The sequence below is a fragment of the Anser anser genome, assembly GCF_964211835.1.
Source record: "Anser anser genome assembly, chromosome: 19".
Taxonomy (NCBI): Eukaryota; Metazoa; Chordata; class Aves; order Anseriformes; family Anatidae; genus Anser; species Anser anser.
The window spans coordinates 14,244,778-14,256,921 of record NC_139740.1 but is presented as its reverse complement, the minus strand read 5'-3'; the positions used below and the strand labels follow the sequence as shown (position 1 = coordinate 14,256,921).

Sequence of the window (12,144 nt, the reverse complement as noted above, 5' to 3'; positions counted from 1 at the left end):
AGGGAGCAGCGAGGCGTGCCGACGTCCTGCCAGAAGCCCCCCCGGGGGTGCTGACAGGAGGCAGAGGAAGGCCTGAGGTGCCGGGGGGGGGGGGGTTAAAAAACCAACACCCAACACTTTGGCGGGGGGGGGGGAAGCAGGGGGAAGGCGTCCAAAGCACCGCGGAGCGGTGCTTTGGACGCCTTCCCCCTGCTTCCCCCCCCCCCAAGCTAGACCGTGTGCTGCCCCCCCCCAACACCCCCCCGGGCCTGCCCCGCCGCCCCCCCCCCGGATTCTGCTGCCTCATCGCCCCTCCCCCGCCGCCGCCGCCGGGCCCCACTCACGATCGTCTCCGCCATCTCGCCGCCCTTCCGAGCCCCCTCGGCGCTGCCCGGTGCTGCCCAAACGCGTCCCCCCCCACCCCCACCTCGTTGAGGCCCAGCTCGGTTCCGTTCCCCCCCCCCCCTCCTCCCCCTCCGCTGCCGCCGCCGCCACCCCCAGGGCCCGGTCCCGGCCCCGCCGCCGCTGCCCGAGCGCTTCAGGCCGCCGGGTGGGCCCCGGAACCCGGCCCTCGCGTTCCGGTGCACAAAGGTTCCTAGGCGGGGCGGTCCGCCGCGGCACCGTTCCCCCACGGATGTGCGGTGCAACGGCGTAACCCGCCCCGCTCAACCGCAGCGCTTGTTTTTATGTTCCGGATACAAACAGTCCCCCCTTCCTCCTCTTCCTCCTCTTCCTCCTCCTCCTCATCTTCCTACTCCTCTTCCCTCTTCCTCCCCCCACACGTGGGGGGAGCCCCCACGGGGCTCAGAAAACCATGGGGTGGGCTCAGCTGGGGCGTGGGTCCTTGTCCCCTCCTCACCCCCACTGCCCCTCTAATGGTGGCTCCGGATCCATCCTGCCAAGCCTTCATCACCCGTCAGTGTGGGGGCTGCATGGGGGGGTCTTGAGTGGGCCCAGCTGTGGTGCTGGGAGCCGCGGCCCTATTTAAGGCCCGGCCGCAGCCTCTCACATGATGGGAGTGTGACTGCAGCAGCCCCGGGGAGCATGATGGCGCCGCTCAGGGAACGGCTGTCCTGGCTCCTCAGACCCTGCAGGGCGGTTGGCAGCGGGGAGAGCAGCCGGCTGCTGCCCCAGGTAACCTGCGGGACCCCGCTGCTGACCCCTGTAGGGTCCTTGGGGTGGCCCTGTGTCCTGGCCCTGGGGGGGCTGGGTGCTTCCTGGGCACCTCTGGGTCCCCAGGGTGCCTACATCCCTGGGGGTCCCCATAGGGATGAGCTGGGGGTCCCTATAAGAGGTAGGGTCTCTGGCAGAGCTCCCCCCATGGCTCCCCATCTGTACAGACCCGGGGGGGTGGACGCAGGGTGCCCCATGCCCAGCTCACCCACATCACATCGGGGCACGGGGTGGCTCTGGGAGCCCCCAGCTGCCTTGTGCTGGTGTACACGGGGGGTGTGAGGGCTGGGGGCCATTACGGGGGTGTTTCTGGGGGTCCGCAGGCCCTGCAGCTGCCACGGGGGCTGTGGCTTGTCTGTCCCACGCAGGCATCCAGGCTGGCGGAGCTGCCCTACCCCTCTGATGATGACAATGATGAAGGCTTGCTGGTGGAGGACACGCACCTTCCTGCGGCCGAGCAGCACCCCGAGGAGTGGTGCCCCGTGCCCCCCAAGCCGGGCGCCTTCAGCCACTGCGTGCGGTACCTGGCCTTCCTCTGGAACCTCCTCTTCCTCCTGCTGGGCCTGCTGGCCCTAGGAGTCGGGGTGTGGGGGCTGCTGGCCAAGGGCTCGCTGCAGCACGAGCGCCTGGCCCTGCTGGGCTCCGACCCCATGCTGCTCTTCGTGCTGGCGGGGCTGGGGGCCAGCGCCGTGTCCCTGGCCGGCTGCCTGGGGGCCCTCCGCTCCAGCGCCTGCCTCCTGCGCTTCTTCGTGGGGGCCGTGCTGGCCTTCGTGGGGCTGGAGGTGCTGGGGGGGCTGCTGCTGTTCGCGGCGCGGCGCCGGCTGCGCGACGCCCTGCGTGCCGCCCTGCTGCTCTGCCTGCTGCACTACCAGCAGGAGCCCGACCTAAGGCTCCTGGTGGACGAGGTACAGCGCGCCCTGAGCTGCTGCGGGCTCGGCTCCTACCGAGACTGGGAGAGCAACCCGTGAGTTGGGGCTTGGGGGGGGGCACAGGGGGGGCCTCCCCGCTGCAGGAGGGCGGCGGGGACTCAGTGATTTCTCCTGGTTCCTCCCGCAGGTACTTCAACTGCAGCGCCCCGGGGGTGCAAGCCTGCAGCGTGCCTGCCTCCTGCTGCCTGGACCCGCTGCAGAACGGCTCCGTCACCAATGACCAGTGCGCCCTGGGGGTCCTGCGCCTCGGGGACATGGAGGCGGCCGGCGTTGTGCACCTGGGGGGCTGCGTGGTGCAGCTCGGAGCCTGGCTCCGCGGCCAGGCCGGCAGCATCGCAACCGGCGCGGCTGTGCTGGTGCTGCTGGAGGCTGCTGGGCTGCTCATGGCGCTGAAGGTGCTCGCGGACATCGCGCCCGGTGGGGTGTGGGGCTGATGGGGGGCTGGCTGCCACCCCGGGGGGGACACTGCGGGGTTGGGGGTGATGCTGAGCATGGCTGGGGCACCCTGTGCTCTCCATCTGCCCTCCTTTGTTGCAGACCAGGCTGATGCAACCCAGAATAAACCTCTGCAGAAGCTGAGCCCCAACCGTGTCCGTATCCCATCATTACATCCCCTCCCTGCACCCGTGGCATGAGGAGACGCCTTCCAGCCCCGTCCCTGCCAACCCCAGACCATGACACCAGGCTCCTGCACTCATTTTGGGTTTTAATGAGTATTTTTCCAGGCTGTGCCCTGCTACGCAAATGGGGCAGCTCCTAAACGAGCAGCGCTATGGGGCGGGTGGGCTGCGGTGGCCGTGGCCGGCCTAGATGATGCCGTACTGAGCCAGCTCGTGCAGCTCCAGGTGGCTGAAGGCTTCCCAAGGGCAGATCACGGTGATATCTGCGGAGAAGAGAGGCTGCGTCAGCACAACCCCCAGCCCGGCTGCGGCGGCTGTCCCCACAGGGCACCCTGCTGCCGCAGCAGATTTGGGATAGGGACCCCATACCTGTTCCCAGCCCTTCCATGCCCGGGATGTCATCGCCAAACCTGCAAGGGAAGCGAAGGTCTGTCCCCACCGCACGGCAGCCTGACCTGTGCCACACTGGCACCCCCGTCTGTGACCCCCCATGGGGTCCAGCTGCTCGGCCCCACTCACCCCTGCACCCCCTTCTTGGGTGGCTTGCTCTTGAACTGCCTCGTCTGCCTCTGCTTGAATTTCGGTGGTCCTTTCCGGGGGGTGGCGGGTCCCCCGGTCACCCTCGTGGCCGACTTGATCTCCGGTTTGTGGGGCTCCAGGCTCATGGCTGTGCCGGGGCCAGCAGCCTGCCCCGGGTGGTGGCTGTCCCTGCGGCTCCGGCGCGGGACGGCTCCTCGGACCTGCCGGAGGGGAGATGTGGGGTACGGGGGGGCTCCGGCTGCAGCCCCCTTACCCAGCCCAACCAGCGTGGGGGATGTGCTGTGCCCACCTGGTGCTGGGTGCCCCCACTCCCACCCTGCCCTGAGCCCCCCATCCGCTGCTGATCGGCTTTCTGTGCTGCCCTGGGGGAGAGCCCCCTCCCTCCCCGCAACCTGGAATTAGCCCAGCTCAGAGCCCGCTAATCCCCTTACCCCAAAGGCAACGAAGGGCAGGCTGAGCCCCTGCGCTCGTTGGGCAGTGCCCGCGGTCCTTGCCCTCACCCCGGGGTGGATGTGGCACCCCGGGACCCCTCGCTGGCACCACTCCCGGGGGCTGCGCCAAGCCAGGTGTTGAAGGTGCCACCAAGAGCTGGCGGTGGCGCAGCCACCCGCAGGGACCGAGGTGTCCCTCGGGGCTTGCGTGCAGCGGGACGGCGTTCAAGGACGGCGCAGACCCTGGGCTGGCCACGGGGCGTTGGGCAGCCGTGGTTGCGGGGCGGGGGGCTGCAGCCGAGCCAGAAATCCCAGGGCAGCTCCATCTCACGCCGTGCCTCCTGCGGGCACGGCAGCCCCGAGACGTGCCGAGTGCCGAAGATTTTCAGCACCAAGTCCGCTCCAGCTGCGGGCTTGATGGGACCCAGCACGGAGCTGCGGGGTTTGGCTGCGAATTCCGAGCACGGGAGGCAAACGCGGGCTCTGTCTGAGCACCGAGCGACGCAGCCCGAGTGCCAGCATGTCCGGGTGCCCCAGGCAGCAGAGCCGTCACTTACGCAGGGGTTGAAGTCCCCAAGGCCAGCGCTGCTCCGCAGGACTCCCTCCGCTTGCTGCCGCGTGTCCTATGGGTGCTCTGCGTGGCGGCTGGGGGCCGGCAGATTTTATCCTGCCCCGGGGTAATAGGATTAAGTCCCTTCTCCTCAAAGGGGTAATCTGCTGTCCTCCCCCCTGCTCTGCGCCGGGGGGGCTGGCAGTGTGCGTGTGGGGAGGGGGTGCCGGGATTACCGGTGTGGGGACGGGCCGTGTGTCGGCACGGCTGCTCCGGCACGGCCCCGGCCCTGCGGTTTGGGGCAGGAAAAGGCAGCAAAGAGCCCACGGGGGGGGTCCTGCCTCTGCCTTGTGAGCCACCCATGCCTTGAGCCATGGGGACGGTGGCTCAGTCCTGCAGAGCATGCTTGGGATGGCACTTGGGGACATGGGCACCAAACGTCCCAGCAGGGCAAGGCCACGGTGCAGCTGCAGAACCGCGCGGCCAAAACCCATCCAGCACGGTGCTGGCACCGAGCACAGCGTGCCGATGGCAGCAGGGGCTGCGGGGTGCTGCTGGGGGGCTCCTGCCATCCCCGTCCCCATCCCCGTCCCCGTCCCCATCCCGTCAGCTGCACCAAACACGAGGGCCACCACTTAATCCCAGGTGTCACCGCGGACGTCTTGAGCGTGGGGACAGCCCGAGCACCGCCCGGCCGCGGGCACCCCAGGACAACCGCTCTGATCCTGAGCCCAAAACCCGGGGGAAAGAGGGGCCGGGAGCCCCTGCCCACCCGGCCCTGCAGCTCGGGAGTATCACTCCAAAGCCCGCCGTAATCCCGGCACTAAAGCAATTACAAAAAGGTATAATCTCAGCACACTTTAATTGAACGCCAGCCCCTTCCACCGCTGGCAATTAGCTAGACTTCACCAAATAGGATTACACGGATCCAGGAGCGTTTCACACGGAGCTGGCGGAACCAGTCACCTCTCCAGCAAAGGCCAGGGCCCTGCTGGTAATTACCGCTTCCAGACCGAGCTTCGTTAGCGCTGAGCCTCTCTCGGGGGCAGGCAGTGCCCTTGGCGAGCTCGTCCGGGCGGGACGGGGCCGGATCCTGCCCGGCTCCTGCCGAGGCCACGCGTCAGCGGGCTGAGTCCCTGCTCATCCCGGCGGGATTTAGGGAGGTGACGCCTCAAGGTGAAGTTTAAGGGGTTTTAAGGCAGAGACGAGCGAGGAGGAAGAGGCACCGATACGCACCACGGCGCCGGGCGCGCCGCCCTTGCGGGGCCCACGTGCCCGGGCCGCACGCTGCAAAATCCCGCGGCGGGGGGAGACGGGCACGGAGAGGCCCCCGGGGGGGGGGGGGGGGGATGCCTGCCCCCAGCCCTCGGTGCCGAGAAGCCCCTAAGAGGCTTAGCGGGGCGGTGTGACACCGCGCCACGGCCACCACCGCGCTCCTCTCACGCCACCCGAGGCGCTTACGGTTCCGCCGCAAGGACGAGGCAAGGGGAAAATCCCCGCCCTCGGTGTGGGGGAAGTGAAGTCCGGTGGCATTTTTTTTTTTTTTTTTAAATAAATTTGGTTGGAAACAGAAGTGCTGAGGTGCTAACGGGTCATCTTCTGTTCCTACCCCTGCCGTCAGGGCGGTTCCAGAGTGTTTTATCAATATGGTGACAGGCGCTTGATATATAAATATAAATACACACACACATATACATATAAATATATATATATATAAGTATATATAAGTGTGTACGTATATATATATTTATATATATATAAAAGGCTTGAGGGAGCAAAAGCAGCTGGCCCCAGGGGGCACCACGCAGCGTCCCCCCCCCGCGTCAGCCCCCACAAGCGAGCACCCCGAAGAAACCGGGCCCCGACCCCACAAACCGGGCGCCCCAAAGCGGCTCCCGGAGCAGAGCGGGGAGGTTCCGCCGGGGCTCAGTCCTTCTTCGCGCGCAGCCTGATCTCCGTCCGCAGGATCATTTTGATGCTCTCGTCCTGCACGTGCCTCTCGACGGCCGCCAGCGCCCGCTCGCCCCCGTCCCCGTAGTGCTGCAGCAGCCGCTCCACGTGCTCGATCCAGACGCAGTTGGCGCAGCCGCTCATGCAGCAGTTCGTGGGCGGTTCGAGGTCGGGGGGGTGGGAAAAGGGGGGCTCTGCCCCCTCGTCCCCTGGGGTCTCTGCCCGGTGGTTGCTTTCCGGGGGGTCCGAGCCCCCCTTGCTGCCGCTGTCCGTTCCCGGGGTGTCCGAGCGCTTCCGACGGCTGCAGGCGGTGGCGGTGCCCGGGTGGGGGGCTCCGGGGTGCTCCTGCGGGGGGCAGCCCCGTGGTGGTGGTGGCAGAGGCCGGGGGCTGCCCCCCAAAATCCCCCCAGCACCCCCTGACTCAACCAGTAAGCCCTCCTTGGTGCCCCCAGCCCCACCCCCAAACCCCCCTCACCCCCAGACCGTCCCTGCCTTCACACATGGGGTCCTCCTCAGAGCCCCCAGACCCCCGGTGTAGGCACAGCAACCCCAGTGCAGCCCCCAGACCTCCGTGTACAGCCCCCAGACCCCCATGTGCAGCCCTCAGGGGCCTCTGATGCAGCCCCGTGACCCCATGTACAGCCCCCAGACCCTCTTGTGGTACCCCCTGAGCCCCATGCGCAGCCCCCAGACCCCATGTGCTGCCCCTAGACCCCCATGTACAGCCCCCAGAGCCCCCAGTGAGGCTACTGATGCCCCCAGAGCCCCCAGACCCCCGTGTACAACCCTCAGGGGCCTCTGATACAGCCCCCAGACCCCATGTGCAGCCCCCTGACCCCCCCTGTACAGCCCCAAGCCCCCATGTGCAGCCCCAAGCCCCCACGTGGAGTCCCTAGACCCCCAAGTGCATCCCCCAGAGCCCCCAGTGCAGCTCCCAAAGCCCCCGTTGCTCCTCCAGACCCCCCGGTGCAGCCCACTGACCCCCATATGCAACCCCCAGACCCCCATATGGAGCCTCCTGACCCCGTATAGAGCACTCAGACCCCCACGTACAGCCCCCAGAGTCCCCGATGCAGCTCCCAAGTCCCTCGTTGCACCCCCAGACCTCCATATGCAGCCCCCAGACCCCATACAGAGCCCCCAGGCCCCCCTGTCCAGCCCCCAGAGCCCCCAATGCAGCCCCCAGAGCCCCCATTGCTCCCCCAGACCCCCCAGTGCAGCCCCCTGACCCCCATATGCAACCCCCAGAGCTCATGTGGAGCCCCCAGACCCCCCTGTACAGCCCCCAGACCCTCATGTACAGCCCCAAGCCCCCCCCTACGGAGCTCCCAGACCCCATGTGGAGCCCCCAGACCCCCAAGTGCAGCACCCAGAGCCCCCGTTGCTCCCCCAGACCCCCCGGTGCAGCCCCCTGACCCCCATATGCAACCCCCAGACCCCATGTGGTGTCCTCAGACCCCCATATGGAGCCCCCTGACCCCGTATAGAGCCCTCAGACCCCCACGTACAGCCCCCAGAGCCCCCAGTGCAGCTCCCAAGCCCCTCGTTGCTCCCCCAGACCCCCATATGCAGCCCCCAGACCCCCCTGTGCAGCTCCCAAAGCCCCCAGAGCCCCCGTTTCTCCCCCAGACCCCCCCATGCAGCCCCCAGACCCCCAGACCCCGATATGCAGCTCCCAAAGCCCCCAGAGCCCCCGTTTCTCCCCCAGACCCCCCCCATGCAGCCCCCCTGCCCCCCCCCCAGCCCCCTTATCCCCCCCCCGGCGCAGCCCCCGCCCCTCCGCCCTCCGCCCAAGCCCCGCCCCCGCCCCTTAAGCCCCGCCCCTTTCAGCCCCGCCCCGTTAAGCCCCGCCCCCGCTCACCCCCCGGCGCCCCCCCGCCAGGCCGCGCGCCCCCCGCGCCCCCCGCAGCCACATCCCGCCGCCGCCGCTCCCCGGCAACGGCCCCGCCCCCTCCCCCGCCCGGAGCGGCAGCTCTCGCGCCCAATGGCAGCTCGGCCTCCAAGCGCGGCCGGCCAATGGGATGCGCGGCGGCTGGGCGCTGCCAATGGGGAGCGGGGGGCGGGACCGGGGCGGGAGGGCAGCGGGAAGTGGCGGCGGGGTCAGGCCGCGTGCGGGCCGCCATGGGACGGGGACCGAGAGCGGGACCGGGAGCGGGACGGGGGCGCGGAACGGAGAGAGGGGCCGGGACCGGGACCCGGACCCGGACCGGGACCGGGACCGGGATCAGGACCGGGACCGGGAAGGGACGGGGACACAGACCGGCACCGGCCCCGGTCCCGGCCGCCGGCCCGCCCCGCGGCAGGTCAGTGCGGGCGGGGCTGGATGGATGCGGGGCGGGGCCCGGGGCCGGCCAGGGTCTGGATGTGGCCGTGCGTCCCGGTGTCCCCGCGTCCCCATGTCTCGGTGTGCCGGTGTCTTCCCGTCCCGGTGTCCCCTTGTCCCGGTGCCCTGCCATCCCGGTGTCCCCATGTCCCGGGCTGCCAGTGTCCCCGTGTCCCGGTGCCCCCCCAAGTCCCGGTGTCCCGGGGTGACAGTGTCCCCATGTCCCAGTGACCCCGTGTCCCCGTGCCCACATGTCCCGGTGCGACAGGGTGTGCCGGTGCCCTGCCATCCCGGTGTCCCCATATCCCGGGGTGCCGGTGCCCCGATGTCCCGGTGTCCCAGTGTGCCGGTGTCCCCCTACCCCGGTGTCCCGGGGTGCCGATGACCCCATGTCCCAGTGTCCCCATATCCCGGTGTGCCATTGTGTACCGGTGCCCCCCCATGTCCCGGTGTGCCGGTGTCCCCATGCCCTGGCGTCCCGGGGTGCCGGTGACCCCGTGCGACCCCATGTCTAGGTGTCCCCATGTCCCGGGGTGCCGGTGACTCCATGTCCTCGTGTCCCTGTGCCCCAGGGTGTCGGTGACGCCGAGTGCCGGTGCCCAGGGATGCCGGTGTCCCGGTGCCCCTCCATGCCCACCTCTCCGCCCACCCCGCGGTGCCCCCTGCTCTGGTTTCGCTGCTCCCCCACGCCCTGCCATCACCGGGCTCCGTTGTCCCGGGGCCGTTCTCTCCCAGGAAGCAGAAGGCAGGGGCCAACATGAAGCCCAAGGACCCCGACGAGCAGGAGATCCCCTTCCGCCTGCGGGAGCTCATCCGGAGCCGCGAGGCCATGAAGCACCCCAAAGCCAGGAAGAGGCGGGCGGCAGGTGGGGCGCGGGGGGCTCCAGGCTGCGGAACGGCGCAGGGTCTGCCCCCCCCGGGGTCCCCCGTTCCGGCCTGCCCTAACCCCCCCTGCCCGTCTCTCGTAGGGAAGCAGCAGCAGCAGCAGCAGCGCAAGGCGCAGGCGCCCGGAGACATCGCAGTGCCCAAGTTCAGGCGGGGCAAGGGGGAGTCGGAGCACTCCTACATCTGCCGCATGGAGCAGGAGGTGCAGCGCATCCTCTTCCTCACCAAGAACCAGGTGCAGCGGGAGCCCGAGAAGGAGGCGGCGGCGCCGCAGAAGTCCAGGAGAAAGAAAGAGTGAGGGCACGGCCACACGGCACGGCGGGGGCGGCGGGGACGAGCCCCGGCCCGGTGCTTTGCCGGGGCCGCGCTGAGTGCCTGGGGGTGGGGCTGCAGGAGGGTGCAAAGGGCTCTGAGGTCTCGGCTCGGCGGGCTGAGCCTCTGAAAGCAGCCCTGGGGCCTGCTTCACCCTCCTGCTGCTGGGCTGCGGGGAGCCTGGTGCCAGGGCAGGGAGGGGAGAGCTGTGGGGGGGGTGCCCAGCTTTTGGGGAGATCCGGTGGGGTACAAGGTCCCTCACCTGCCCCGCTGTCCGCTCACGAGCCCGGGTCGTAATGCGGCTCCCCAGGTTTCAGAACAAGAAGCTGGACAAAGCCCGCAAGAAGAAGGAGGAGAAGAAGGAGGCTTTGCTGGAGAAGAGCCTGTTCCAAGGTGGGGCTGGGGGTGGCACTGGAGGCACGGGGGGAGGTGGGAGCGGGCGGCAGCGGCGTTCCCCTGCCTGACGTCGGGCCCTGCTCCTCCCTCAGACACGGTGGCGTTCGGCGAGGTGGTGACGGAGCCGCCCACCCTCACCTCGCGGCCCCAGCGCGGGGGCCCCGCAGAGCAGGTGAGCTGTGGGCTGTGGCGCCGAACGCGGCCGGGGCTCCTGCCCCGCGGCCGTGCCCTCGCACCGCTCCGGCCTCCCTGAGCTGCCCCGTCTCTGCCCGCAGGCTGGACGCAAGCGGCTCCTGCTGACGCCTCGCCTGGGCCGGGTGCCCCCGGCAGCGCCGGTGTCGCTGGCTCGCCAGCGCATCGTGCAGGAGGAGAGGGCACGCGTCATCCAGGCCTATCGCGACATCCAAAGGCGCAAACAGCAGCAGAGGGAGGCCCAGGCAGCCCGCGGGGTGCCCGGCTGAGCCCTCCCTGTCCTCCTCCGTCCCGGCGAGGGGGCACAAGAGCCCCCTGGACCCTCATGTGGAGCTGCAGTGGGGTGACAGCCAGCTGGGTGTGCAGCACGGGGGACACGGAAGCCCAGGACTTGAGGGGGGGCGGTTGTCTCAACCCCGTGCTGCTGCCCCGACAGCACCCTGGGGCTCACAAGAGCCGTGCAACCTTTCTGGCACCTGCGCCGGAGCCAGGAGGCTCTGGTGCCACGGACCCGTTTGTAGTAAAATGCCATTTTCTGATGGTGCGAGCACGTCTCTGCTTCCCAAACCTTCCTGGCACCGGGGTCCCAGCTGCACTTCCTTCCCGCGCGGCGGCCGGGAAGGGACAGCGCTGTGCCCGCTGCGTGCCGTGCCGGCAGATGGCAGTCCCCGTGCGTGTCACTGCCGTCACCGCGGGCTGGCAGCGCTGGCACCGTGTGCCCTCTGCTTGGGGCAGGGCCCTCGGCTGGGGCCGTTGTGCCTGGACGTTGCCCATCTGCCTCCCACCCTGGTGCCAGGGAGCGAGCTGAGCCCGGGGACGTGAAGCATCCCGTAGGCTGAGGCCAGGCTCACCTGCACGGTGTCACCGTCCCCTGCTGTCACCCCTTGGGGACACAGCTGAGCCCTCAGTCCTCAGCCATGCTCCCCCTGCCCTCAGCGTCACCACCCCACTCCACATCCCCGCCGTTCCCTGGGCAGGATCGCTGCCACAGCCCCGGCTCCGCACCCAAACCGACCCCACACCGGGGTTGACGGCCCCCCCCGGTGTCCCCCCGGCTCCCACCCTGAGGACCGGGGACCGCTCCCAGCACGGCGCAGCCCACGTGCGCCTGCGGCCGCTTCACCTGCGCGGCACAAAGGCAGCGCTGTTCGGCCGCCCCGCGCCGCAGCCCCGGCACAAAGCGCTGCCTGTTGCAGCGGGGCCGCCCCGGGCCCTGCGGCTGGCGGCGGCCGGGGGCTCCCGTGGTGCCAAAGGGGTCGGGGCCACCGGTGGCACCGGGGATGGCACGGCTCAAACCAGCCCCGGTGTCCTTGCGCAGGGCTGAGTGGGGACAGCGTCCGTGCGCCCTGGTTTTGGGGTGGCTGCTGCTCCCAGGGCTGTCTCCTCTGCATCCCCCCCAGCAAGGCGGTGCTGTACCACTGCTGGGTGCGTGCTGGGGACGCCGGTGCCCCGTGCGGGTGACCCGGGGACGGCTGCTGCGTGCCCAGCCTGGCTCCAAGCCCTGCTTGCAGGTGGCTGTGCCCCACGGGGGACACGCCGCGTGCCGCGCGGTGCCGGCGGCAGGGAGGAGGGCACGCTGCGGCGGTGACGGCCCTGGGGACCTTGAGCGCCTGGCGCTGCCTGGAGACGTCCCCGCTGCCTGCTGGCGCCAGGTAAACACGGGTGACGCAGCGCGGCCCCGGGGGCGCCGGCAGCTCCCGCAGCAGGGCTGGGCGCCCGCTCCAGCTGCGCACCCCGGTAGCACCCGTGGATGTCCCCGGCCTTTGGGTGCCGACCCCTGCCGGGGCTGTGCCACGTCCCCGCAGCCGGTGGCGTTCCCAATAGCAGGAGGGAAGGCGCTGGCAGGGCCGGGACACGGCGTGTG

General features: G+C 69.8%; 5 protein-coding genes across 5 annotated transcripts in view; 2 read left to right on the top strand and 3 right to left on the bottom strand.

Annotated features, from left to right (window-relative positions):
- The window catches only part of NPLOC4 (NPL4 homolog, ubiquitin recognition factor), a 29,819-nt gene extending 29,338 nt beyond the window's left edge, over window positions 1-481 (bottom strand). Inside the window, exon 1 of the mRNA XM_083805087.1 lies at window positions 324-481. Within this exon, the coding sequence (XP_083661213.1) occupies window positions 324-338 (15 nt within the window). The 5' untranslated portion in view covers window positions 339-481. The remainder of the gene's footprint in view (window positions 1-323) is intronic.
- A 376-nt stretch (window positions 482-857) lies between these two features.
- Window positions 858-2,909, top strand: TSPAN10 (tetraspanin 10). The gene is made up of 3 exons (XM_083805093.1): window positions 858-1,113; window positions 1,521-2,116; window positions 2,209-2,909. Exons 1-3 carry the CDS (start codon window positions 1,024-1,026, stop codon window positions 2,513-2,515), a joined length of 993 nt encoding a protein of 330 aa, XP_083661219.1. The 5' UTR covers window positions 858-1,023; the 3' UTR covers window positions 2,516-2,909.
- Window positions 2,832-4,809, bottom strand: PDE6G (phosphodiesterase 6G). The gene is made up of 3 exons (XM_083805097.1): window positions 3,221-4,809; window positions 3,071-3,111; window positions 2,832-2,964 (listed from the first exon to the last, which is right to left on the bottom strand). The coding sequence occupies exons 1-3, from the start codon at window positions 3,364-3,366 to the stop codon at window positions 2,888-2,890; spliced, it is 264 nt and encodes an 87-aa protein (XP_083661223.1). The 5' UTR covers window positions 3,367-4,809; the 3' UTR covers window positions 2,832-2,887.
- On the bottom strand, window positions 4,809-8,140 carry OXLD1 (oxidoreductase like domain containing 1). The gene is made up of 2 exons (XM_083805096.1): window positions 8,034-8,140; window positions 4,809-6,517 (listed from the first exon to the last, which is right to left on the bottom strand). Exons 1-2 carry the CDS (start codon window positions 8,085-8,087, stop codon window positions 6,149-6,151), a joined length of 423 nt encoding a protein of 140 aa, XP_083661222.1. The 5' UTR covers window positions 8,088-8,140; the 3' UTR covers window positions 4,809-6,148.
- A 97-nt stretch (window positions 8,141-8,237) lies between these two features.
- CCDC137 (coiled-coil domain containing 137) lies at window positions 8,238-10,820 on the top strand. The gene is made up of 6 exons (XM_083805094.1): window positions 8,238-8,475; window positions 9,231-9,361; window positions 9,464-9,674; window positions 10,003-10,085; window positions 10,181-10,260; window positions 10,364-10,820. Exons 1-6 carry the CDS (start codon window positions 8,294-8,296, stop codon window positions 10,547-10,549), a joined length of 873 nt encoding a protein of 290 aa, XP_083661220.1. The 5' UTR covers window positions 8,238-8,293; the 3' UTR covers window positions 10,550-10,820.
- Window positions 10,821-12,144: the final 1,324 nt, after the last annotated feature.